The sequence below is a fragment of the Fulmarus glacialis genome, unplaced genomic scaffold, assembly GCF_000690835.1.
Source record: "Fulmarus glacialis isolate BGI_N327 unplaced genomic scaffold, ASM69083v1 scaffold152, whole genome shotgun sequence".
Lineage (NCBI taxonomy): Eukaryota > Metazoa > Chordata > Aves > Procellariiformes > Procellariidae > Fulmarus > Fulmarus glacialis.
The window spans coordinates 2,657-30,504 of record NW_009198162.1 but is presented as its reverse complement, the minus strand read 5'-3'; the positions used below and the strand labels follow the sequence as shown (position 1 = coordinate 30,504).

Below are 27,848 nucleotides of genomic sequence, written 5' to 3'. Positions count from 1 at the left end.
TTCCCTACAAGCACTGTAAGCTAAAGATTTAATTTTAAAAGTCTTCTGACCATCTTACGCTCTTAAAAATTCCCCCTGAAATACTGAAGGAGCAATGAGATCAGTTCTGCCGAGTTTTCCCCCAACTGCCCAAGCTCTGCAGCAGCGCGGCTGGGGTCAGGCGGCATTGAGGGGTGTCGGGGAGCGGGGACGCTGGGACACCCGCAGCGGGTGCCTGGAGCGCTGGCTCCCCGTCCCACCCGGGATTTCCTGGGTGTGAAGCTGAAACTCCAGTGGTGTGTCAGCTTGTCGAGATTATTCTATGAGACTATTAAACTGAAGGACAAACTGGAAACCTGCTTTAGCTGTGACACAAATCCCGTTTCAGCTGTGGAAGTGCACACGGGTGATACACGCTGTCTTACACCGTGCTTCTGTTAGGTGAAAAAGTGACCAAGCAATTGCACGTTTAACTTCACAGTCATTAGCACAGGTTAAATTCAAATTTTTATACACCTGGATTTAGTGAGATCATCTGTAAGGGAAAAATCTATTGAGAGAGTGATGGCAAAATAGCAGGTTTCTGCCACTGAGCCGACGTCCCTGCCCCATCCTCCCGCCGTGCCATGCCGGTACCTCTGTTTGCAGCGTGTACCTGGGGAAGACCACTTGTTGCAGCTGCTTTTCCAGCATTTCGGTGCCTGCTGCCTTGTTACAGCAGAGATGTGCCCCTCCCGCGGGCTGAATATAAATATTTGGAAGAAGATAAACTCTGCCTTGCCTGTCAGCACCGTGAGGCATCATTCCCCAAAGGGAACAAGACAATGTAAATCCTCCTTCTGTATGACAGGAAGGTTTGAAAGGATTAGGTCTATAAATGCTCTGATATTTCGACCTGAGACTTCACTTCGAGAAAATCAAGATCTTGTCTGAAAGCATGTTTTAGCTACATACGTGACAGCAGAGCAGCTGGCTATCTGAGTGTAACTCTTTTGCATTTGGATACTTAGTCCTTTTGCTCACTGGAGTTATTAATTATTATTTTACTGATGTTAATATGGACATATCTCATCTGCAAAAGTTACTCTGAGAGCTTGCTTTATGCCTACTTCTTTAAGTTGCCACCACCAGCGTTAATCCAGGCAACAAATCCTCGTTTTGTTTTAATCACATCTTTTTAAGGATGCTGCCACGTCTTTTGGAGTAACACACCAACGCATGCTCGTGGCTGTTTCTCTCTCCTTTCCCATTAATATCCCCGACAACGACAGCTCTCCAAAGGCACTTCCAAGAATTTGTTCTCTCGTAGCCCCGAGTTGCCTTCAATTAACGCTGCTTTCCGTATGAGCTCCGCTCACAGCCAGGAGTTGCTCAACACGTCTTGGTGTGAAGCCTATAGCACATTAAAATTCCATGCAAAAAGATTTTGGTGATTTTAATAGACCATGTTGTTGTCGTTATTTCTTGGATATTAAGGCCGCCCAAGCCAATTAGGTCACGTAGTCTCATCTTCCTTTTTTTATTTCACGAATAACTTCTCCCAGCCTTACCATGCTACAGCATGGAAGCGTGAAATTCTAGTTATAATCGGTGTCTTACTGCTGAGCTGCAAGGATTGGGAGTATGTTGAGGATGATGAGGTCTCGTGGTCCCTTGCTGCTAGAAGCTGTGCTGCAGGGCTGGCTTGTGCTCAGCACAGGAGGTCTGAGTTGCTTCAGCTCTCTCTCTTGCAGTAAAAAGAGAACGAAAGTATTACTGTGCACATGTGCAAGGACTGTGCAAATAAAATCTCTCACTGTTATTCTACCTTTTGTTGTATTTGAAAGTAATTTTTAAAAAATTCTTTGTAGGTTCAAAGATGAAGAGACTTCAGAGAAATATGAGTGTATTCCGGCAAACTAAAATTCTTTTGTGGAAAAATGTACTTATCAAGTGGAGGATGAAAATGCAGAGCTTTCAGGTAAGCTAAAAAAAAAAAAATGTGAGAAACTAACTCCTGAAGAGTGGCCAAACCCTGCCTGCCCCTACACCTCAATTTTGTTTTGTAAAGTTGAACACTGAAGTACATTTGAAAAGCCGTGACTGGGAATGAACATTTTACAAGACTTTACTTTTTTAACTGATAATATTTCTGTCTCTTATGTGATGCATGAGAGCACAGATGGGCTCTCTGAGCAGAGTAACTTACTGAGGTGATATGCACAATGCAGAGACCTTGTTAGTTAGTCGACATCTAAGAAACTGGTGTGACTGAGTGCCTCTTGTTTGTATTTTAATCCCACAGAGAATATGCTCTTATACTGTTATGTTATTAAGTTCTCTTCTCCGCTCTCCCCCTTACCTAGGAGTGGATGCTGTCTCTGCTCCTTCTGCCGTTGATGTTCATAGAGTCCATGTTCATGATGAACATCACCTACTTCCCAGTGCCTTACAGCTACCTCGGGCAGTTAGATGACCCTGCCTATGATGCCACTGGGGTCACCATCGCTTTTACACCCATCACTGTGACCACAAGGCAGATAATGAATAAAGTGGCCTTGAACTCTGTAATGACAGGTATGTTTTTCCCTTTAAATATTTAGCTTTGTCATTATTTAACCTGTTATACATCATGTTTTAGTGGTTCTCCAGTATCTTCGGTCAGTAGAGAAAATTCACCCCAAATCCTCCATTCTCACAAATATTTCTTCTTTAGTATTTAAATTACTAGTGAGGTCAGTCTGTGCTTCTGACCTGTAAAGCTCTGCCTTTGTAGAATAATACTATTAAGACACGTCGGTTCATTCTTTTGAGGTTCACTTCTTCCCAACTGGTAAAGTATGAAGTATTTAAAGGTGCCACCCTGCCCAGTGAGGAGAACTGGAAAGGAGGAGTTGCAATGCTAAAAAAGCAGAATATATACCTAATGCCTGTGCATCCATTTCCAGACCTACAGAAACTCATTGCAATATTTTTGTTACAAACTACAGGTATAAAACTAGAGGCACTGGACAATGAGAGAGCCCTGGAGGAAGCCTGGATTTCGAATAATGAAATTATAGGGGTTGTATTTAAAGACAACTTCTCCTATCACCTCAGGTTTCCTACTGGGAATGTGGCTATTCCAAATGACCACTTTGGATACATAGGTAATACAAAATGAGAATCTATGGGTGGGTGATTGCCTGGCATGGATAGGCATCGCTTTGTTGGAATAATCTCTGTAAGTTAAATGAGTTAATAAATCGTTCATTTTTGTTTTGTCAGTGGCCCATTGTCCATTTGAAGAGCTTCCCATAGTGCATATGCATGCTTATCATCAGCTTTTTAGTGAAAGCCAGTTACGTTTCACTGCTCTTACCCGTGATGCCCTTAACCTTCCATCCTTGCAGATAACTGTGACAATTTCTCATCGCAATACTGTTACACCCCAAGGTATTGGTACAAAGGCTTCCTGTCCCTGCAGTCCAGCATCGATGCAGCTATTATAGAGGTAAATGGAATTTATGAACTGATGTAGGTGTCCTTTTATTTTAAGCTTAGTCCAGGAAAGACAAATTGTTCTGTGACAATAGCAAGAGATGGGCTTGTCAGAAAATTCTGCAGAAAAACAAATATCTTTAAATACTCAGCTGCCTGAGTATTATCGGCAGCGACAATGAGAACTTGAATGCAATCGGCCGTTCCTGCAGAAAATGACTGCTTTCAATTGAATTTTGAAGATTTGTACTAACTTCTTTTTCTCTTCAAAGTGACGATTTCCTTTAAAGGCTGGGAACAAAGTGTAATACCACTGTTTGATTTAGAGTATTTCTCAGATTCCAAGGAAAAGGCAATTCTTGCGGGAGGCTGGGGTGGTATGAATATCTGCTGGATGACTTGGTTTCAAAGAAGGCATGTCTGTCATTTCACGTCCTTCCATTCCAAATTGCTCTTCAAAAATATACCAGGGTAGGGGTCTTTCCACCTGGCTGCGCACCTCCAGCTGTCCAGGCTGCTTTCATCCCCGGGGAGAGAAACAGGACCTTGGGGAGCGTGAGTCATTTGTGTATCTGGATCCCTACCTCTGGCTGAGCTGAAGGATTTCTCTCTCTCAATAGACAAGGGAGGGAGGCTAGCTGAGGTGCAGACACACAAGTGAGCCAGATGAGCCCTTCCCATGGGGCTTTATTGCATTACTTGTTGATGTTTTCTATAAAGCTGCATTAAGAACTACATCTAGGGATGATGAATCAGAAGGTTCCGTATATAAATACATCTCACTGTAGAAAACAAATGAAATACTGAGGTGTCGACCTTGAATTCCTTTAGGTGGTGGCAAATCATTCTGTTTGGGAAGAAATGAAATCAATTGCTGGCGTCCGTATGAAGTCCCGGGCTGTCAAGTCCTCAATTACACTAGAGTACGCTTATTTCATGATTACTATCGTGATGTGTTTCTCTCCGTTCATGTATTTCTTATCGATAAATGTTGTAAGAGAAAAGAAGCAGCTCAAAGTATTGATGAAGACAATGGGACTGCAGGATATTGCATTTTGGTGAGTTCTTTTTTAACTAAAGTATCTGTTCGCAAAAAATCAGTATACTCCTGGGCACTTGCGCAGTCAGTTAATAAGTTAAATGAGTTCGTAAGTTTTCTCCAGTACTCTAAGGACAAACCAGAAGGGTTGAACATGGCAGCAGAGTATTCTTCTGCCTTGGGTATTTCCTCCTAAGGTGGGTCATGCTCTCTGTTCTGCAGAGGATGTGAATGAGTTGACCCTGTGAAATCATATTTTAATTTAAAATGGTTCCGCCATGCAGATGAAGTTGTAACAACAGTTCTTAATTAAACAAAAGCGTAATGCCACCTTTCCATCTTCAGGCTCTCCTGGAGTCTGCTGTATGCTGCTTACGTGATGGTCCTCTCCTGCCTGCTGACAGTTCTCATGGTGCAGGATGCTTTCTACCTCAGCAGCTTCCCTGCAATCTTACTGCTGTTTTTCCTGTATGGCCTAGCATGTGTAAGTCAGGTTTTAAAGCCAAATTTTCTCACCACATGATTTATTACTATGTTGATGAGCCTAAGCATTACTCCAGAGCCTTTTGCACAGTGCTCAGGACTGTATCCTTTGCATGGGAATACTGATTGAAATAGCTGAGTGGATTCTCTGACTCAGCAGCAGTGATTTGAATTGCAGCCTGAAGGTCTGATGGGCAGTAGGTTGGCTAAAAAAGACCTGATTTGAAACTCAGATCAACCCACTAAGAAGGGCTTTGGTGTGTTTTATTACTCAGCTCACCAGAGATCTGTTTGCCTGGCAAATGGAAGTGCTACTGTTAAAGATATTTATTTCCTTCAGTGATTGAAGGAAACTTCTGTTCTTACAGATCCACCTGGTTTTCATGCTCTGCTCCCTCTTACGGACCTCCAAACTTGCCGGCTCCATGGGGTTCCTCATCACCTTTCTCTTTGGATGCCTGAGCCTCGCTGTGCTGATAGAAAATCTTCCAGAACCGCTGCAGTGGTTTCTCAGTCTCTTCTCTCCTTTTGCATTTAATGCTGGCATTGCAAAGGTATGGGGCATCATCTCTGCAGCTGAACCTTGCTGGTAGCTTGCTGTCCTGGGCCCTCTCGGCGGGGACAGAGTAGGTTTTGTCACCGACAGTGGCAATAAAAGACCCTGCCACTACGGTGAGAAAGGTATAGAAAGTCGTAGTCCTCATTTCAAAAGACCAGCTTTTCCACATCTGTAAAATCTTCAGGTACTTTTCATTCATATCCACGTCGTGTTTTGAAACCACCGTGCAAGCTGAGCTGCCGTTGGGCAGCAAAGAGGGGCTCCAATGCGCCCATCCCATTCCCCCATTTAAAGAGCTGATGAATGCAAAGAAAACCACAGCCCTTGTCACAAATAATCTGCTGTTGTGCACTTCTGTAGTGTCCATGTGAACCCGAGGAAGCCCCAGCGAGCCCATTGCCGCACACAACAGCACCATTATCCGCCGGGGCTGGACCCCAGGCAGACGGGAGTTGACTCGAGGACGTCAGCTCTTCGCCGCCCGGTCATTGCCCTCTCACTGCAATGACTTTTCCTGGCAAGAGAGACTGTGCAAATACAATTTGAGTTTTCTGCCGCAGCCATCCTTCCTCCATCCCCGCTTTGGATAATTCTGTGCAGTTTCCCAGTTTTCCATCAGTCATATCTCCATAGCTCTGACTGGTGCTTTCTAGCTCCAGTTATTTAATATTTGATTTCCTGATATATAAAAAAATCCGCCTGGGAAAGGAGATTTCTGCACCAGCAGAAAAAGAAACTGAGTTTACTGCTAATTTACCATACGGTTAAATCAATCACTATGTAAAATTATACCACCTTTGTCGTGACTCTGTAATGTCAAGGGTGCCAACAGCATATTTCTTGAATGATTTTCTATAAAACTCTAATCTTTTCTTCCGCTTCTGGATTGTTCTGGAAAATTCTGAATGAAAACATAAGATCTCTGCGTGGAGTAAATTTATTTCCCTTCCTCACTAGAAAGAAAGGAAGAAAAATTGGTCAGTACTGCAGATGATTTCTGGGTTAACAAAGTCAATTGCATCCATGGTTTGATGGCATTTGCATAGTTTTCCAGCCTGAAAATTATTCTTCTTTGTCCTTTATTTCAGATTTTCCATTTAGAAAAATATGGAATGGGTTTCTCTTTTTCTAACCTTATGGAGGAATCATACTTTTTGTTTTCAACTTACATTATGCTGGTCTTCGACTCAGTCTTGTACATGCTGTTAGCTCTGTATTTCGACAAAGTGCTGTCAGGTTGGTATGGTTTATGTTTATGATCATACTTTCTTCTTTTATACTTTTGATTTATACAGGTTGCATGTAATAGCTCCTCAAGGAAATGATGGGCTGCTCCATTCTGTGAGTCAACCAAAATAGCTTTTGGACTAAAAAATTGTATTATATCGCTGAGTGACTTTTCTGTCCCTGGCACACACTGGTAATTCCTGAATCAAAGACAACAAAATATTTACTGTTTTTTCTCTCTAATTATACTGCTGTTGAACTGTTTATGAGAAAATAGTGTGATAATGTGTGGGACAATATTTTAGTTCATTAAGTAAAATATTGAATTCGTTCAATATAGCCCTGAAGCCAACCTTCTTGTCTCATCTACCCCAGCCCCAAACCTCTTTTTTTAACTCGACAAAGTACCAATTTTGAGGTAGCCAAATACTTATTAGAACCTCCTAAATGTTTAGTCTAGGATGATGTCTTGGTTGTGGCTTTGGTTAATGACAGGTCGTCTTCTTTGCTTTCCTGTCAGGTAAATACGGCATCCCAGATCCCCCTTTTTTCTGTCTGAAGCCCTCGTACTGGGTGCGGAGAAGGAGAGGCTCCATCAGGGAGATGCCCAGAACTGCAGCGAGCCCCGAGGAGCTGCTCAGTGATGACATAGAGCCGGTGCCCCCTGAGTTCGTGGGGAAGGAGGCCATAAGGTGAAGAGAGAAGGAATTTCTATTCATGCCTTTTGAGTTGGGAGGCTTGGGTTTAATGCTCCCACAGACCACCGCTTCTGCCGTCAGCTTTGTTCTGGCTCATCCAGGCAGTTTTCATGTTCATGAGGCTCTTGCAAAACACTTTGTTTCACAGAGAAAGATTAGAGGTAAAATGCAGGTGAGATAAATAGATAATTCAGGCTGGTCACTAATGGTGAAACTGGGATAAATTCAGATTAAAAAAAAACAGGTTTTTTTGCTGTGGACTTTGTTAAATATCCACTAGGGACAACAAGGAGAATGCGGAGGGCAGCCCGTTGTAAAACAGCCATCTGGTTTTGGGCTTGACCTTGTCTTTGCAAGGCTTGGTGCTCCGGTGTTGCGTGCCAGGCAGTGATGTTCACGCCTGAGTGCAGAGCACGCCAACCCCTGCTGAATCTCAGGGTTGTTTCCCAGCACCTCTTACTTTTCATGCCATTTCTGTCATTTTAAATTAAGGCCCATAAGAATGAAAGAGAGCCCCAGGGAAATGTATTTTCCTGAATCCTGAAATAATATCCTCTTTACCTTGTTTTAGACTCAACAATATTAAAAAAGCATATAAAAAGAAGGACAAGAAGACAAATGCTTTAAGAGGTATGAAAGCTGTGATATTGATTCCTGTTAAAGATGAGGAAAAACAGTTGTGCAAACATTTCAGTCAGTCAAAGAAAGAAAACAATACTTGCATTCCTTGAAAATTTATGTAAAATACTAATTGATGCAACTGATTACTATTTCGTTCAGTTTTTACTGATTTTCCATTTTTAATAAGACTAAAGAGAAAAAAGATGTGGGTTTTTTTTTTTTCTATTCTTGTATATCTGTCTTTTCTGCTAAATACAGAGCAGCTTCTTATGCCTTTAGCTAAAGGTTTGCAGAACTTTGCCCCACACTGCTTAATGCACTTTTGGCTAATTATTGCTACTTAGTTCTTTTACTTCTTGCCTTGCCTTGCCTTCGACAATGAGTAGAGGCAAGTCAAACCTCATTTCTTCCCAAACTTGATGTTGTTTTCATTCTAGGTTTGTCTTTAAATATTTACGAGGGTCAGATCACTGCCTTACTTGGCCACAGTGGGGCTGGAAAGACAACACTGTTAAACGTGCTCAGTGGACTCACTTTGCCTTCTGAAGGTAGGATGGCAAATGGTGGGATGATGTGGGCTTGATTCAAAAGCTGTAAAGACCAGTTCGTTCCACCTCATCACGTTTATTCCTGTAAACAGGCTCTGCAACCATATATAACTACAAACTCTCTGAAATAGGCGATAGGGAAGAGATTAGAGAGATGATTGGCATTTGCCCACAATTCAACATACAGTTTGAAGTCTTAACGGTGAGAGAAAACTTGAAAACTTTTGCAGAAGTCAAGGGCATCAAGTCCAAAGAGGTAGAGCGAGAGGTAAGTGTGTGTTCCCCTGAAACGCATCACTGCGCAGCAACGTGAGGCTGTAGGCAAACCCCACGTTTCAGTAAAGGCTCCTTTTGCACTGGGAAGCTCAAAGGGTCCACCCGGCTGTGTCTTCTGAAAATCAAAGCTGGTGTCGAGCTTTGACCAGGTTAGTAGGCAAGCTTGTGGGCTTGATGCAACCACAGCGTTTCCTCTGCTCGAGATGAGGGGATGTAGCAGCCCTGTCGTGGCTGCTCCTGCTGGTGGTGGGTCGGTGTGGGTAGGAGCTAGACCTCGGTACGTGCTCTTAGAAACTGTGCCTTCAGTCCCAGCCAGGTCTCCTTCATGGCTGATAAAGGATGGAAGGACAACTGGTGCTGAGAGTGGACATCCTTGTGCTGTTCTAGGTGCAAAACATTTTGGAACTGCTGGATATCAGTAACATTCAAGACACTCAAGCTGAGAAACTGAGTGGTGGGCAAAAACGGAAGTTATCCATCGGAATAGCCATGCTTGGAAACCCCCAGGTAAAGCAGCCGGCATGGCTCTGTAATATAAGGAATATTCAGGTCCAGCATAACTAAAACCTTATGCGTGTGCTTGCCTACAAGTTCACGCATGATTTCAGACCCCTTTAAAGCGCTCATAATTATTAAAATTACTACATTTAATAATTTAATTTTCATAATTAATAATTCATAACCTGTCTTGCTAGTCTAGTTTTAAACCAGATAGATAGTTCCCTGACCTCTGCACAGCTCCCAGAATAGCTGCCCTTGCATAAAAGGTGGCCTGGGTCTCTTGCCTTCAGGACCTGAGGCTTTCAGGGGAACACCAAACCCAAAAGACATGCCATTGCTCCGGTAATGAGGAATGTCTGATTTCATCCTATCCGCAGGTTTTGTTCCTGGATGAGCCAACGGCTGGGTTGGATCCTCTTTCCAGGCACCAGGTGTGGAGCCTCCTCAAGGAGCACAGAGCTGGACGGGTGATCCTGTTCAGTACCCAGTCCATGGAAGAGGCTGATATCCTCGCAGGTAGGCACAGGCTCAGCCTGTAGCATCTCTGCAGAATAACCCCAGAGCAGAAAGCCCATGTGAGGTTCAGTTGCAAAAAAAGTTTTGAACAACTGCTCTACAGTATAAATTCCTTTGGCTTTTTCTTTCTTTAGACCGCAAGGCTTTTATCTTGCACGGGAGGCTGAAGTGTGTCGGTTCTTCTCTGTTCTTGAAGAAAAAATGGGGGATTGGTTATCATTTAAGGTACCTACTTCAGCCCAACAACTGGTATCTGGGAACATGCATGTACAAGGAACTACAGAATGACTGTAAGGGGGAAACCGTAGAGCAGATGTCATCAAAACAAGAAAATTTACTGAATTAATAGTCAGTTAAATTAACTGAAGCAGCACTTTACTCCAGAGTAAGGAATGAATTAAGTATGCTGGAGTTTTTCTTTTTATGCATCCTAGCAAATACAACAGTGGTGGTTGTCTATTTGTTCGGTTTTTTCTAAAACTAAGCATCTGGTTTTTTTTTTCAACTGAACAGGATCCACATCAGTGAGTCTTGTGACTTAGAGAACTTGACATCTGTGATTAAACAGTACATCCCCAATGTCATATTCTCAGGACACAGTCAATATGAGCTGAAATACAAATTGCCAATAGAAAACGTGAATAAATTCCCAGGTAATGTATATTAAAATAATTGAGAATTGTCCATAGAGAAAAAATAATCACAAATGTGGGGAAAGAGATCTACAGGAGTCACATGAGGACTTTAGAACTGTTGCATTTTGTTTTCCCCCCACAATTTTAGCATCCATACATTTAAGATCAAAATGTACAACAAATGCTTTTCTACTCTTTGTAACGAAAAACCTAGCAGGCTAAACTGGGCTACATGTATTACTGAGAGTTTATTTCTCTTTCTTCTTAAAAGAGAAGATAGTGACAAGAGAAAACTCCATACAGCCGGTACTGCTCCGTACCTGCAGCGGCACCAGGCAGACCCTCACTCACCATATCCATCACATCCAGTCTGACAGTCCCACAGCCCCACTGCCTCAGAGGATGCATAGGTGCTAAGGAGAAAAACCTCTTCAACGAGCTATGGATCTGGCAGTCCTGTGTTCCTCCAGACCCTTTGCATCCTGGCAGCTTGCTGCTTTATCATTTTCCCTGTGACTGGAGATGCTCCAGTCGGGTTGACTCAGCTGAACCAAAGTCTGGTCTGGAGACATGCGCTTATGTTTGAAACCTTGAAGACACCTGGATTATCTCTGTCCCACAGATCTGTTCAGTGGCCTCGACAGCTGCTCCGACCAGGGAATTATCAGTTACGGGGTTAGCATGACAACCCTGGAGGATGTCTTCCTGAGACTGGAGGAGGAAGCCACAGTGGATCAAGAAGGTACAATCGTGGCTGCAGATATACAATCTGTAGCTGAAGAGAACGGCTACTCTGCAATAGCCCCGGGGCATGCCTCCAACAGCTGGTTATGAGGTGGCTCTTAATTTTTCACGCATTACAACATAGAAGCTGGTCTCAGACATAAATGTGCATGTGGAAAACTCTCTGCAGGTGAGCATGTCCTTGGGGAGGAGTGTGCAGAAGCAGGACCGCCGTGCCCCGACGAGACGGAGCCGGGCTCCCTGCTGCTCTCGGACACCGGGAAGGCGGCAGTCGGCGGCTTGGCTCTCTGGAGGCAGCAGGTCTCTGCCATAGCATGGGTGCACTTCTTAAAGCTTAAGAGTTCGGTGAAAAACCTGCGGTCAATGTAAGTACCAAAGTGATTCTCTCTTGCAGATCTGGAACTGGACACAGGCACAGCAGGGGGGACTGTTTCGATGAGCATTTGGATTACTTGATATCGGGTCTTAGCTATGAATGATCTGGGTAATCTGCACTCAGAGGAGAGGAAAGCGTCTTCCTTTCCAGTGCCAGTAATATAAAATCTCCCTTTTGTGCATTTTCATTTCTGTACTGAGTGATTTATTCAAGGGAAACCCGTTTTCTTTTTGAAGAAAAGAATCATTAAGAAACACTTTTATTTCAGATGAAAGAGGAAGTTTTAGAATAAACTAGTGTGTACAGAGAGAGAAAGGAAAAATACTACTTTCAGACTTCCTCTTTAATTTTTTTTTTTAAACTTCTTTCATGTTGCCAGTGTCTGAACTCATTTGGCCCCATTGGTCTTCAATCTGGCATGCTGGCATTTCCCAGTGGGGCACAAGAAACAGAAGGGAAATGCTGATTTATGAAAAACTTAACATCTTAAGGAAGTCTTAAAGGCATTTCATGGCCCTAAAACATTGAGCGCTCCAGATCTGAGGTCCTCTCCCTATTAAATTTTGAGGGCCTTTGTGAATGATTGAAGTTTGAGACTTCTGAAAATAAAATTGCCAAAAATTTTTAACAGAAAAAGCAGTGGGTAACCTGAATATAGTATACCATTCCCAATACGCAAATGAGTTCTGCTGAGCATCTGTTTTCAGAGTGTTTATTCGTCTCTTTCTTAATGTAGCTTGCTGCTCTATGTGGTTTTTCTGCTTCCTCTGGTTTTGCAACTGTCCCTGATTGCTGCCTGGGAGAGTGTGAGTGCTTGGGAGCTCTCATCTGCACGGTACTTCTTGCCCCTGGGGAAGAGGGCTCACCTGGAGACAACCAGCCTCCTGGTCCACAACAACACGGGTGAGGGGAACGAGCCTTTCCTCATCCTTTCCTATTCTGGGGCTTCTTGTTGCAAAGGAAAATAAGTAGGAAGAGCCGACAATTGTAGGATGGAGGGGATCCAAGGGGTGATGAAGGTTTTAGTGACAGAAGAACATGGAAATTGTCATTTTTAAGGGGTTGCGAATGAAGTCTACTTTGGCTTCAGCAGCTGGCGAGATCCTGATGCAATGATGTGAAAAGAGATATTGTAGCAGATGGGATTAGAAGGGACCCAGTTCTTTCCCTGCCCCAAATCCAGATCTCTATCCAAACAATTTCTGCGTTTTCAGAGTGTGGGATCCTCAAACCAGGCACCCAACTCCAGTAAGGGCTTACTGAGTCAAATTAACATTCTACTTCCAGAGTTTTACCCTCAACATTCATATGAGTGCATGCTATTTTATGTTATTTTGCCAGAGTATGATACTGTTGGCTTCATCAGACTGTCAGCAAGGAAAACACGTTTTGTAGCAACTCACCAAAGGCAGAAAAAAAAAAATGACAATGCAAGATTCAGTCAATGAGACTGAAGTTCATTAACTTCACATAAATGAATGTGCAATGATGTGCACATATGTGCTGTCTGATGTCCACGGTAATTAGACTTTCTCTGGTTTTGTTTGGTGGTCATGGATTTAAAAAAAAAAAAAAAACAAACCATCAAAGACCCTCTTCTTGTTCAGTATTATGATTCCTCTGCTTTTGGCTTTCACGCCAGGCGTAGGCATTGAAGACTTTATCCGCACGCTTGAAAGCCAAGATCTCACAGTGGAAATAACAAATGAGGAAAATATCACAGAAGACCTAAACCACAATGGGGCTATAAAAGTGTCTCGCAAAGGCCAGGTGAGGATTTTTGTTCTCTTCCTCCTGTTTCTTCCCAACAATTGAATAATTAAGCAAAACGCCTCCATCAGCTCTACCTGTGGGATGGTCCTATTGAGTAAGGCCCTCGGGTACAAAGATTTGCAAGTGTTTTAACTGGTAAACTACATGCTAGAGGAGACGTTGTTTCCCTCATCCTCCACCTCAAACTTTTCTTTTTTGTAGCACAGGCTTCCAATACCCAATAATTTGGTTTTTAGCAAACAAAGCATAGACAACATGAGTTATTTCAGGCCTGGATTCTCCTGGCACGCTCTTTTTCTACTGCTTCCCTGCAGATGAGAAAAGCCAAGAGTTTCCATCTTGTTTTCTTGCTCTTTGAAGAGCTACAGGTTTACCGTGTTATGCCACGTGGAGCCCGTCAACTGCTTCCCGGTGCTTGTGAACATCATTAGCAACGCTCTGCTGAGAGCCCTCAATTCCACTGTGCACATTCGGATCTGGAGTCATCCATTTTTCTCTGTAAGTGTCAGAGCCTGGCAGCCAGAAGGTGTCAGAAAATAGTTCTTAAATCCGCTTAAGGTCTCAGTAAGTCATCAGATTTTAATGGGAAGCCACGTGGGGCTGTCTGTACCTGTAGACCCAGCTTCCTCGGTGGTGGCTCATGTTTGACTTCAGGAAAACTGAAGTTAATTTTTCCCTTGTGGGTCTTGAGGGCTGCTGAACGGAGAGGGTGGCTGGGAGGGTTTCTTCAGGAGGTTTCTTATTCTCTGTGTCACGTTATTCAAGCTGTGGCCCATCAATTGACAGAAGAGATAGGTCACCACAAGTCTGGGACGGAAGAGTGGGACCTGCACCACCCATCTCTCCTCACCAGTGGCAAGCACTTTGCAGGGGTATGGTTTGGGAAAAACCTTTCTTCTGTCAATATTTGGTTTAAAATCCCACTTTGTGTTCATATTGCCCTGTACTTCATGAGAAATGCAGTAAGATTAATTGTGGCATCTAGCCGTTACATTGCAGATGTTTTCTACAAATGCTTTGTTCTTCTGTTTTCAGATAGAAGATCCAGAATTCTGGGATTTTTTTTTTTATTTTTACCTCGTTTATATGCTGGTGTTATTCCCTGGTTTTCCTCCTCAATTTGCAATGGGCTACATGCAGGATTACAAGGTAAATTCCTTGAAATGGAGCAGATTTGGGGTGTTGGGATTTTTGGGTGTTGGGATTACAACTGCATTGCCACAAGGACTTTTGAATATGACGGGCAGCTTGAGGTGTTTTTCTCTGTATTGCCATGAGCAGCTTTGCAGCCAGCACAAAATGCTAAAAGACAAAAAGAGGTGGAATTTTACCCCAGCCTCGCAATGGTAACAGCTTTTTGTTAGCTTTTTATTTCCTGGAGCCATTCCCATGGGTGCAGTTAGCCAAAGAGGCACCGACAATAAACTGCCCTTTGCATTGTGCCTTTCCAGGTGGGAGCTCATGCCCAACTGCGGGTCTCGGTGGCATACTGGTGCGGCCAGGCGCTGGTGGACATCCCACTGTGCTGGCTCCTTCTCTTCTCGATGTTCGGGCTTCAGTTCGCAATGACCAACAAGATTTCTGGGAACATCGACATCTTCTTCTTGCTGGTACATCCCGTTCTGGTGATTGCTGGTTCACTAGGGAGGGATTGGAGTAATATTTTGAGCACGTGTAGGGGTAGCTGAGACACCGTGGGAGCAGACAGGGCTGGCACACCTCTGGGTCCCCAGATGCTTACTGGCCTTCTCCTTGTTTCACCTCCTATCATTTGGGTTTTCCCAGCTGGAAATAAAAGGCAATAAATCTTGCCTTAATATACTCCTTTACACTTAGCAGTAAAAGTGTGGTCATTTCTGAATGCCCTGATCTTAATGTATGATCGTTTATACTGAACCACATTGCTATATATAGGTTTCTGGTTGTTTCGATCACTCCATTTTCTCCAGTGAAAACCCTTTTTTTCTGCAGATCACAGGTGCTTTTGGCTATGGAATTTCTATCGTTCTCTTCACCTACTTGATCTCCTTCGTCTTTCACAAAGGATGGAACTGTGATTTTTGGTCTTTTATCCTGATATTGGTAAGCCTATGGCCAGATAATGTGCTGTAGGGTTTACAGAAATGTATTTTGAGATCTTAAGGATGAGCTAGAGGTCAAAACACCAAGTAGAGATGTAGGACACAAATGCAGGCACGTGTTTTATAGCAGTCAATTCTATATTAAATTTGTGACACCATGTTCTGTTCCCACAATCCTGCTGTGGCATGGGGAAATGCTTGGATCCACCCTGAGCTAGTGCAGGAACGGTGGCAAAAAAGTTATTTATTGCTTTGTTCAACACCTCGTATCCAAGAGAGGTAAGGTGTTGAGACATGAGCCATCAGGTTAGACGCAGATAGCCCGAGCTTGACCTGGAAGGAGATGGGTTATTTGGTATGAACTGGGATGAGAAAGAACAGGACGGGATCCCATGCTTCGTTCTTCTGCCCGAAGCAGCCCTGTGTCTGGGAAGAAGTTTACCCTGCTGACCCAAACCAGCAGCCTACCATCAAGCAGAAAAGGCTGAGGACCTCCTGAACCCTCACCATTTCTCATCTTTATATTTCTTGTCCATTTTTAGAAATTCAAGAGGGAATTGAAAAGGTAGACCCACACAATTTTTAAGACCGGTAAGGAGGATAACCCTTCCCATCAGCTAAGTTAGCCTCTTGTTTTATTTTTAGGTATGCTTTTTTTCTTACGTCATCAGCAAAGCCACGGATTTCTTGGATGATACTGGATCCTCCCTCTACGTTGTGTCTCTCTTGATTCCCGTGTACCCACTGCTGGGCGTAACGATCAACTGCCAGAAGGTAAGCGGTGGCGTTGGGTGAGGGGAGGCACTCCACCATAAAACACAGCTATGTGTCCTTGTGAGCAAAGTCTGTTGGTAACCACACGCTGCATTCTGGGAAGGCTCAATGGTTTCCTCTTATGGGTAGGATTTTCCAAATGGCCAGAGTGCATCGTTAGATGACTGTTTCTGACCAGATCTCATTTTTCCAGCTGTTCACTATGGCTAGGGGCTACTTCTCGTGCAGTTGAGCTGTGACTGTGGATTAGGTAAGCACTCTTAATTCTTTCCATGCAGAGTCAAGTAACTTGGCTTGAACAATCGTAAGAGAAAATTTGAAGTTATATATCAGACTTTGCATGGAAACCGAGTGAGAATTAAGAATACTCACAGGGCACTTTACTCCATGTCAGCTGAGGGAGGTCGTGGGAAGTCAGCTAAGAATTTAACAAAACCCTCCAGCTACGTGCAAGACCATTTATGAGCCATAAATGACTTAGGAGTGAAGTCCAAATAGAAGAGACTCCTCCTCTGTCCTGTCCACTCACCTCCACCTCTTCTCCACTGGGATCCCAAAGGAGAGGAGACCAGATGTTTTCCTGTGATAGGCCATTACCCCCAAAAGGAGAGTCTGATACACGTACTGAATGCTGTGACATTTTCTGGTGTAGGACTGGGATGCCCAAAGTCAAACATCTGTATTTGCTCATCTGTATGGTGAATATTTTGGGTAAATTAGAAGCTTTTGTACATTTTCAAAGTATTTGTTGTTTGCTTTAACCCTTCTAAGATTAGCCAGCATTATACTAAAGAATTACAGATTTTCACCGTGGGGTTTTTTTTTTTTATTCTTATAGATTTTTACAGAAGGCGTTGGGATATTTGCTGAGACTCCAAGGAATGATGTACTAATGGCTGTCTTTGCAGTAAGAAAACATTCAAGATTACTTTTATTTAGGAATGTGTGTCTCCTAAACCCCGTCCTCAGTTATGAGGAAGCAGGCAAGAACCCTGAACTCATTTCATGCAGAAGGAGAATCTCGGTGGGTCTAGATGACAGATTACCCCCCTGTGCAAAAACAACCTCGTTCCTTTGAAATGGGGAACGGAAAATGAAATAAGCCCAGATGACTCAATGCTGCCCTGTTATTTTATGAATTATGTTTTTCTTCTATCATTGGTATCTTCTGCAGTATTGGTAGGTGATAGTAGAGTTCACAGCCTTCAGGATTACCCTGAGTTTAGATGTTAATGGACTTTATTTTCTCATACTGTGTTTTTTCCCCACATATTTTATAACACTGCCACCATCTCCCCAGTTTCAGCCATGGTAGGATGGAAGGTCAGGCTGTTAATGTGGCAACCTCTTTTTTTCAGCCTTATATCCATTCTGTGGGTTTCATTTTTCTTCTTCGATATTTGGAGATAAAATATGGAAGAACACTTCTGAGAAAGGACCCAATATTTAGGTTTGTATAAACACACACGCACCACAGGCACATGCGAGATCTAAACTCCTACCACACTGCTTTTCCTTGAAGACAGCATTTTGATCAGATATCATTGCCTTTGTGTCCCTGTTTTTAAATATTTTTTTTTAATACGGGTGATTTTTTATAGCTAAAATAACCCCTTAAATGCTACAGTGTTATGATAATATAAAACAGCTCTCAAGCTGTACACACAGACACAGTGTTGCCTATGCTGTGTGGATGTACCAGCTTGGTTCTTTGTACAACACAGAAAGATTATAAATGTACATAAATAAATAACCACAAAAAACATTGAACCAGAAGGACATTCACTCTTGGTCTATCCAAAATGCATTGACAGAGAACAAGGATAAAGAACAAAATGCTAAGACGAATCTGGTGGGTTTGTAGGATTTCCCCAAGAAGAGAAAGCAGCCAGCAGCACCCCCAGGAGCTGGAAGAGGAAGATGAAGATGTTAAAGCTGAAAGAGCAGCAGTGAGAAATGCCATAGCGGCTCCGAGTCAGGAGGAGGTACGACTAAGTGTTGTCCTTCTCATTTTATACCAGTAAGAAGCCCACTGGTAAAAAACAAACCACCAAGTATCACTAAGTGCAAGTCAGTGCTCTGGCTGTATTATTCTCACTGGGAAAATCAAACTCCCAAATGTGGGTCCCATCAGGATAGAGGAGAAAGCTGTTAAGAGGAATGTGGACAATAAAGTGTCCTGTTGCATCTCATATTCTCAGTGAACTATAAACCAAATTCAAAGATCTTTAGAAGGTTTTCTGCCTTTTTTAATGGAAAAATATTACTGAAGGATTAATGTTATCCAATACAATAGACTAATCTTTCTTCTTCCTCCTCGCTTTCAGAAATCAGTCATTATTGTCAGCAATCTGTGCAAGGAATATAAAATAAAGCAAGCTGGTTCAGTTTTTAAGAAGAAGAAGAAAATGGTCACCAAAAATGTTTCCTTCTGTGTTAAAAAAGGTGAGAACTGGAACTCTTCTGGACCTGTTTTGGACCTCTCATCGTACCCAGAGAGTTAATTCTCTGCAGATTCTCAGTTATCTAAGCAAGGACATAAAGGTCAAATCTATTTGCGCTGTGGATAAGGCACGTTCGGTCTGTGATCGATGTGTTAATGAACAACAGGATGCATCCTGTTAGTTATCTTTGACTCTCCATTGCCTGAAATACCGTAGCCCCCTCTCTCCAGGATCCACTTCAGCAGTGGCTTCTGAGTGACCTGGGAGCAATGCTCAGTCTCACAGCATCAGTCAGAATTGAAAAGTTAAAGGCTCTCAGGGTGTATATTTATACTGTTTACTTTTATGTGATCTTTGATATTAGCATGCTCTCTTTTATATTTTTTTCTTTTATGGGACTGTGCCTGATATGTTTGTTGAATGGGGAGTATTACTAAGAAATTATATGTATTTATTCCAGGAGAAGTATTAGGACTTCTGGGGCCCAACAGAGCTGGTAAAAGCACAGCTATCAAAATGATTACTGGAGAGACGACACTGACTGCTGGGCAGGTAGGAGGTGTCTGGAGAAAAGGGATAGATCCACGATAAAAGTGCAAGTGCAAAGTACCTAGGCTAAGCTATAATTTTTTCAAAACATTATTAGGGATCAAGGTTTTAACTGAATGCATTGTGCTGTTAAATTAAATAATGTATTAATAAAAAATCATAGAATCATTGAATAGTTTGGGTTGGAAGGGACATTTCAAGGTCATCCAGTCCAACCCCCCTGCCGTGGGCAGAGACATCTTCACCTGCTCGAGCCCCGTCCAACCTGACCTTGAATGTTCCCAGGGATGGGGCATCTACCACCTCTCTGGGCAACCTGTGCCAGTTTCACCACCCTCATTATAAAAAATTTCTTCCTTCTATCTAGTCTAAATCTCCCCTCTTTTAGTTTAAAACCATTCCCCCTTGTCCTGTCGCAACAGGCCCTGCTAAAAAGTTTGTCCCCATCTTTCGTGTAAGCCCCCTTTAAGTACTGAAAGGAAATACTTTGAGCTACTTCTAACTTCGACAAGCAGTTGCATCTACCCTAATTGGCCATGTTTATATTTAGAAACTGTGTAAATGAGGGTTGCAAAATCACTCCCTTGCTCTTCGGGTTTCCTCGCCTAAATCCCAATGAAGCCCATAGTCTTCCTCTGAACCGTACCCTTGTATCTGGGCAAGGCTATGCGGGAGCAAAACGATCAGTTTTGGTTGTGCAGGTGCTGATGAAGAGGGGAGATGGAGCAACATCCCACCTCCAGGACCACGCACCCGCCTTCCTGGGGTACTGCCCGCAAAAGGACCCGCTCTGGCCGGACCTCACTGTGCACGAGCACCTGCGGGTCTACGCGGCCGTGAAAGGGGTGTGCAAGAAGGATACGGCTGCTGCTGTCAACCGGTACGGATGGAGGGTGTTTCCAGGGCTTGGTCAATGTTTTATCCTAGTCCTAGGGCATGGGGAGGGGACCAGAAAGTCAAAATTCACGGTGAGATGGAGGCAACCTTGAAAGAAACACAGCAAATGGAACTGCAAAAGGGATTTTGTGCTAAGTGTTTAGCACCTACTCACGATTAAGTGAGTATGTTAAGAAAATCTCCAATTTGCCTAAGTGCATTTAGTGGGGATAAATTTACCACTAACCTCCTTTTAAGTATGTTATCTTTAGGAAGCATTTCTAAAACCTCTGGAGTTACAGTTTGGCACTACAAGAAAGGGTGCTTAAGTACTGCCTGCTCAGCTGGCACTGGCAAGGTGGAATGGATTTATAATGCTGTTGACACTAATGATGGGTTTAGAAAAGAGCTTGTGGCTTATTCAGTACACTTTGCCTCAAATATTCACTTACATTTTAATAACACAATAAATGTTTAATGAAAACAAGCAGGAGTCAAGAGCAAGGGGAAGAAAGTTCCTTTTTCTTATCGTTTTGGGAATCCTTGAGGAGAGTATTGAGTTGGGAATAACAAAAATGTTCTTTTTTTCGTTTGTTCCCTTTCCCCACAGAATAGTGAATGCTCTGCAGCTTCAAGATTCTTTAAAAAAAAAAACCAGAAAATTATCTGCTGGGATAACCAGAAAGGTGTGTTTTGTTTTACCTATAATGAGCACTGCAATGCTCATGGCACAAATGAAAAATCCCCTCCATGAACAGAGGGACCTATCTGCGCTCTGAGCTACCGGGAGAACAGCGTTTTGTCTCCCGTGGTGGGGTGATGGAAATTAGCCTTTTCCAAATCCACATTTCCTATAAATCAGAAGCCTGATTCCCATAAATGAAGCGACGCTGTCTGCAGCTCTTTGTAGACGGAGTGCCAGGGACTGCAAAAGATTTGACTCAAACCCCTTTCCCTCTCGTAGCTGTGCGTGGCAGTGTGCGTGCTGGGCAACCCCACGGTCCTGCTCCTGGATGAGCCGTCAACTGGCATGGACCCCAATGGGCAGCGCTGTGCCAGGTGGGTAGGACCTCAGGCACTGTGCCACCACGGGGGTAAAGGGGTTGGAAGCCAAGAGTAGACGCCTAAGGTTACATAAAGAATATTTTGGCCCATCTGCCGTTAGCGCAGCTTGCCACATGCCAATGGTTTTATTGGAAACTCCACGTTCCTGGTGCTCTCTAGATAAAGCATGAGGAAGGAGAGAAAAACCATTTTACCTTCATCCTTGTCGCAAACGTTAGGACAGTCATATATGGGATTTGGAAGAATCCAAAAACGGACCCAAGTCAAAAATATTTCTTTTTGTCGTTATTTCAAAGTATTACCATGTGCACATCAGGCTAAAGTTGCTGTATGTAAAGTTTTTACACTTGTTTTAGGGGAGAGGCATTTGAGGGACAAAGGTATAAGAAAAAGTGTCTGATATTCCTGGGGAGTGTTAGCTTTTTTTTTCCCCCCTCTGGTCCTCAGGAAGGTGATTCGTGCCGCCCTGAAAACCAAGGAGACAGGAGCCATTCTGACGACGCACTACATGGAGGAGGCAGAGGCGGTGTGCGACCGCGTGGCCATCATGGTGTCCGGGCAGCTACGGTGGGTGGCAGCACGGCCGGCACACGACTGAGCTGGGACATACCTCCTGGCCCCTCTTCGGTCCATGCAGTGGCAGGGCTTCTCCTCCAGCCTCATCTACTTGAGCCCATCACCACGGGCTTTGTGAAGTGCTCCTCGTGGTTTCACCGGCAGCACAATTTGGGAAGGAGCAGATGGTGGGGCATCAATGTTTTCACACTGACATCTCTTTTCGTTTCCTCCCTCCCATGCAGGTGCATTGGCTCCATTCAGTATCTGAAGAACAAGTTTGGCAAAGGCTATCTACTGGAAATTAAGGTCAAGGACCCACAGTGCGCTGATCTTCTCCATGCTGAGATTTTGAGGATTTTCCCAAGTGCAGCCCGTCAGGAGCGGTAACTATAAAATACGGGATGAACGGTGGCTCCAACACTACCTCATCCCTCAAAATATGCCCAGTGTGATGGCCAGACACAGGATCTCAGCTGGAGAGGGATAGACAGCTCAGAGTCTCTATATGGGGATCTGATTCGATAATGTCACCACATCCAACCCTGCTGCAAAACATCCATACCTCCAACTCATAGCGTGGCATAAAGTTTTGATCCCAGAACCTCAATACAGAGCAAAAATTGCCTTTTCTTTTTTTTCTTCAAGGTTCCCCTCCTTGCTAGTCTACAAGGTCCCAATGGAAGATGCCCTGCCTCTGTCTCAGTCTTTCTCCAAGCTAGAGGAAGGTAAGAGCAAAACAAGATGACTTTTTGAAAAAGTGGAACACAGACTGCTACTTTCCAACTCTCTTTCCATTTCTCCACAGCCAAACGAAACTTCAACCTCGAGGAGTACAGCTTCTCTTTGAATACTTTGGCTCAGGCACGTGATTTCAAGGCCAGACATGCTGTAAAGGCGCGAGCAGGAGCAAAAGCCGCGGCAAGACCTGGGCCAGTGTAGTGGCAGAAGGCTGCTCCACCAAAAAACTGCCTGGGGGTGGTGGGCGAGGGGTTCTCTGCTGGGAAAGTGGTGAAAAATGTTTGGGTCTTTTCACTGCTGGGATTTAGCATGGTGGGAACAAACCTAGGCAAAGTGTTGCTGCATGGTTCCACTCACCGGATTCAGGCACACAGCACATCCAAGGGATGGGTGCCCTTGGTAGATGCCCATGCCCAGCCTCTATGGTTGCTTCTGAAGCAGCAGGTTATTGCTGCTTGTACATGGCTGGTGACAAAGATGAGGAATGTTTATGTCAATCCATTGATGGGTAAAACCTAGTCTATGGCTATACCTATGGGCAGCTGGTGCCTCTCAGAAGGTTATACCAGAGAGCACAGGGGTCTCAGCTACTGCGTGTGTGCTCCCCACATAAAGCTACTTCACACACCTCTCATAGGGGTTGCAGAGATGTACCTCCTGTAAAGGAGCATCACAGTGTCTAGTGAATGTCAGAGAAATAATCAGAGCTTTATCTTGCCCATTTCAGGTGTTTTTGGAACTCTCCCGAGAGCAGGAAAAAGATAATTTTGATCTGACTTTGGATGGGGCTTTCTGGAGGACTGTTAAAGATCTAAGATGCTCATTTACGCATTATTCAGTATTAACCTAACTGATGTGATACTGCCCATATTTACTACCATTACCAGCGTACCACGAAGAGGAGGAACAGGCTCTGCCTTTCCAGCGAGCATCAGCTGAGGTCTCCTCTCCGATGCAGAAGACATTTCACTTGGACTCTGTAGGTATCTACACTGAGCCCTACCCTGAGTTGCATTTCCAACGGCTGGTTGATGAAATAGTGCCTGCACCGGTGAGAGCTCTTGTCAAGCACAGCAGTGTGCAGCAGAGGGACAGAAAGGTTTGCAGAAAGAAGGGTCATAACCCATCTCTGGGGATCAAGGTTCTGCTTTGCTTGGTGGATCTGGGTGCTTCAGGGCATCTGGACACACTGCCAACCTTCTGGGCTCCTCTCCCACCAATCTCTGGGACTATTTGCCTGCGACATGTTTAAATACATCTTGCTGAAATTTGCACTCTATTTTTATACACTTCCAATAAATGTCTCTATAGAAACCGCGGTTACACCCTCATATGTCATCATTGCTGTGGACCGTCAGGGACAGCTGAGCAGCTCGAACTCCTTCCCCTGGGGATGGAGGTGGCTGCAGAGGGCCCAGGGCTGCTGGCCAGGTTGTAGTCCCGCATGTTTACTATCTCTGGCAGCCTGGCTGGGCAAGCGTGCTCATCGCTGCCCTCCCTCCACGCCGGGGTGAGTGGTTGTCATTCCTCCCTCTGGAAACCAGCCTGGATTGTTCAGCCTGGAGAAGAGAAGGCTCCGGGGAGACCTTATTGCAGCCTTTCAGTGCTTAAAGGGGGCCTGTATGACAGATGGGGACAAACTTTCTAGCAGAGCCTGTTGCAACGGGACAAGGGGGAATGGCTTTAAACTAAAAGAGGGGAGATTTAGACTAGATAGAAGGAAGAAATTTTTTACAATGAGGGTGGTGAAACCCTGGCACAGGTTGCCCAGAGAGGTGGTAGATGCCCCATCCCTGGGAACATTCAAGGTCAGGTTGGACGGGGCTCTGAGCAACCTGATCGAGTTGAAGATGTCCCTGCCCACGGCAGGGGGGTGGACAAGATGACCTTGAAAGGTCCCTTCCAACCCAAAGTATTCTATGATTTCCCTCCTGACAACTCGGGCACATGTTATCCCTGTGCCCAGCTCATTTGCAAAGGCTAAAACTCTCACAGAAAACATGAAGTGCAATTCTCTTTATATAATCCGCAGCGGTGGCTGTGTTGCAATCACGGCTTGTGTACATTCCCCACTCAGCTTCAAAACATATTTTGGCAGTTGGAGGGCACATATTTAGAGAGATTATGATTATTTCCCTCCTGGTTGCACAACAGCTCCGTTTCTACTCCTCACCCCTGGGAAACGGGTAAGTGAAATCACCAAACATTTCGGTCACCTGTTCATACACTCGGCTCCGGGAAATGGGAATTCGGTGAAAGGAAAGAGTTTTATTTAGTGCCCTGGGAATATGAGCGGCGGTGGAGAACTCAAGCCGTGAACCTCCTGATATAATGACAGTTTATATCATCCATTCCTCTTGGGGTTTTTTCATCAGCATTTTGTGGTTTGCACCTCTGGAGGTGCTGCTGGTGAGAGGGGCCCCTCTGCTGCGGTGGCTGCTGGTTTGAGTGGGCTTGTGAAATACACTGGCTTCCCTCTCCTCTGCCCTCCAGATCTCTGCTCTTACACACAGACCCTCACTTCTTTAACTGGGAAATCTCTTTTCTACCACACAGCACGAGGGGACCGGGTCCCTTTGGAGGTCTTTGAGTGATGTAAAGATGCAAACTGTAATAAAAACCCCAGCGAACAATTCCTGTCCCAGAGAGAGCATCTCTGGGAGCTGGAGAGGGGAAGAGGAGTGCACTGGGATACAGGGAAGACAAGAAAGCAGAGAGCAGGACTGAAATCTTGCGGCAATTACATTTCTCCAGGGTGAAGAGCATCTCTTGCCTTGGCTATTCCTTCCAACACCGCTTGCACAGTTGTTTCTTCTAAGTAGCTACCACCAACCCACTTCACCCTCTGCTACCACAGGTTTGACAGATTATTCTCCATGATATTTGGGGCTTTCCATGCAGGAGAAGACGAAGCAAGCAGAGCTGGCTCCATCATCTCCTGCACAAGGAGGAGAAGGAAAAAGACCCACAGAGAGTCCTCCAAAGGTGAGCTGGTTGGAGCTGGGGCTTTGCCTCAGCCTGGAGGGAAGGGGGACAGGGCTCGTGGCATTGCCAGCACACAGTCAGGATTTCCAGGTCCTGGCCTGTGGCCAGTGCTTGGAGAAAGGGGTTCTGTCACCAGCACAAAGCAGAGCTTAGCTGGCAAGAGGGAACGAACAAAAGTTCTCAAAAAGTTCACGAGGACTTAGCTTTTCCGTTCAAAAAAAAAAAAAGAACAAGAAAGAGATTTCCTGGAAATGAACTGGCTTCTTAAATATTCCCTTCAGAGGTTGCGTCCACCTTTCTCCTTCCACTGCCTGGAGCTGAAGGGCTGCGGGGGAAAACCATCCCCCAGCAGCTGCAATCGCTCTACCTGCTCTTTGAGTGCAGCCCAGTGGGAAGCGCCTTGCTCCAGCATGCAAACTGGCCTAACATTTTGGTTATTCTCCTTGTTTTCCAGCACAGCGCAAGCCCTCCATGCCCACAGTGTCTTCCCTGATAAACCCGAACCAGAGCGCGTTGGCCGTGCTGCAGGGTGCGTTCATCGTCCCAGCACAAAGTGGGTGAGGCAGCTCCCTGCTGCGGATGCTGCACATTCCCCGCAGTAACTCATGCAATGGCTTAAGTCTTGTTAACAGGGAGATTCTTATTTATTTGATTTAATAATGCCCTCTTTATGCAGCAAAGCGACAAAGCGCACAAAGAGCCATTCACCACCAGCTGCCTCCAGTTCCCGTCCCCAAGCACTGTGCCCCAAACGGGCATCCCGGAGCGACAGCAAAGAGCAGCCCATGCCTTTCAGGTTAGGTGAGAAAAACGGTGCCAGCCGGTACTTTTTGAGTGCTGGGGACCAGGGGAACAAGGCACGTGTGTGCTCGAGGTTTGGGAGCTCAGGGACAGCGTTTCATCCTGCAAGGTTTTGGGGAGCAAAGGGGTATTTGAAAAATGTCTGGATAGGAATGGCAGGGCTTTGCAGGTCTCCTCGTCCTCTTGCAGCTGTGTTAGAGAAATGTTAGTTAAGCAACTGCCCTTAAGTGTAAGTAAGCATAAAAAGTGATATTTCTGAGAATTTCAAGGACCTTCACAAAAAGCAGTGTTGCAAGCTTCAAAAGAGCTATGAGGCAAACTTCTGTGGAATAGGAGGAGGGTAAAACCGAGCGATGTTAAGCAAAGGACTGGTGTCCTGCAGGAAGCCCAGAGCAGGGCTGCCTGTGGTGGCCTGCAAGATGGTGTCCTGCCTGCAGACACCCCACGGGGGGAAGGCAATGTACCCCAGCCCTGTGCAACTCCTTGCAGCCCCTCCTGTATCCCCCTTCACAGCAGCAGTGCCACGGCCACGGGTGCTTTCTCCTGGGAAGACACCTCCAGATCTCGTAGCTCAAGTGAACAAAAAACATCCTTTCTTCAGAGCAACCCAGGGGAAAAAAAACCCCAGGGGACACGACCAGCATCAAGCAAAAAGTTATTTGTGTCTGCTCTGGAAGGAAAGGCACCATGAACACGCGGTCTCCCATGCCACGAGAGCAGCGAGCATCTCCAGCCGGGCAGATGGCACGCTCCGGCCGGCAGACCCACGAGAGGCTTTATCACAGCGAGCACAGCCCATTCCCGTGCAGCACAACGGGCTACACGTGGCTGTCCCAGAGCAGAGCCAGATGTTCTTCAAGCAGAAGAAATGAGGCAAGGCAGATATTGGCAACCTCGACAGCGCGGGAATCCAATTCTCTTTTTCCATTCGCTTGAGACAGAAGAGGAAATCAGTGTTGGGTTACATCTCGGCATGTGAACCGTGGAGGGGGTGTATCAGGTCCTCAGTTAATGCGAACAGTGTACGCCCCCCGGTTTGCAGCACGTGAGTACCAGGGTGTCGTAAGGAGCATCTCTCAGAGTATTTAGTTTTTAAGGCATTTCAGCTTGGTTTACTATGCACGTGAAAGCTGAGAAGAAGATTTTTCTTTCATATTGGTACTCCTTAATTCTACTCATCACCTCAAAAACCTTTTGAGACTCTCAGCTCAAAATATTCTCTAGTCCTTTAGCAGCAGATGGATAAAATATCAGGCAGAAGACTATGTGTGGCTGTGACAGCAGCCAAACCCAACAAAATATTTACTTCAAAGTAGGCAGAAGGATAGCTTGTCCAGCTGGAAAATGCAGGAAACTTTTTTTAAAAGACTGGAAGAGGGGGACAGAGAGGGAGATGATTGTGTAAGTCATGATGTTTCAATTAGATCATGCCTGAATGATAACAGAAGTTCATGAACTTATGTTCTAGGCAAGATGGAGGTATCCGGTTTGTCCCTGTGCATCTTCATCCTGGTACAGACATCAGATGGTGTTTTATGGACAG

At 44.8% G+C, this 27,848-nt stretch overlaps 1 protein-coding gene across 1 annotated transcript; it reads left to right on the top strand.

Annotated features, from left to right (window-relative positions):
• Positions 1–1,837: 1,837 nt before the first annotated feature.
• Positions 1,838–27,848, top strand: LOC104073119 (ATP-binding cassette sub-family A member 10-like; the record flags this gene model as incomplete). The annotated part of the gene is made up of 42 exons (XM_009572794.1): positions 1,838–1,939; positions 2,325–2,535; positions 2,949–3,107; positions 3,351–3,451; positions 4,270–4,496; positions 4,823–4,961; positions 5,329–5,514; positions 6,608–6,755; positions 7,267–7,438; positions 8,016–8,074; positions 8,503–8,613; positions 8,706–8,881; positions 9,277–9,396; positions 9,768–9,906; positions 10,041–10,131; positions 10,420–10,559; positions 11,164–11,283; positions 11,455–11,650; positions 12,398–12,564; positions 13,304–13,431; positions 13,795–13,932; positions 14,470–14,583; positions 14,886–15,044; positions 15,406–15,516; positions 16,161–16,289; positions 17,128–17,196; positions 17,648–17,739; positions 18,154–18,274; positions 18,617–18,734; positions 19,194–19,285; positions 19,984–20,162; positions 20,769–20,844; positions 21,123–21,217; positions 21,671–21,790; positions 22,024–22,164; positions 22,427–22,506; positions 22,587–22,642; positions 23,247–23,337; positions 23,407–23,570; positions 25,421–25,504; positions 26,181–26,305; positions 27,774–27,848. Coding segments are annotated over exons 1-42 (5,321 nt in total), but the record flags the coding sequence as incomplete, so codon positions are not given.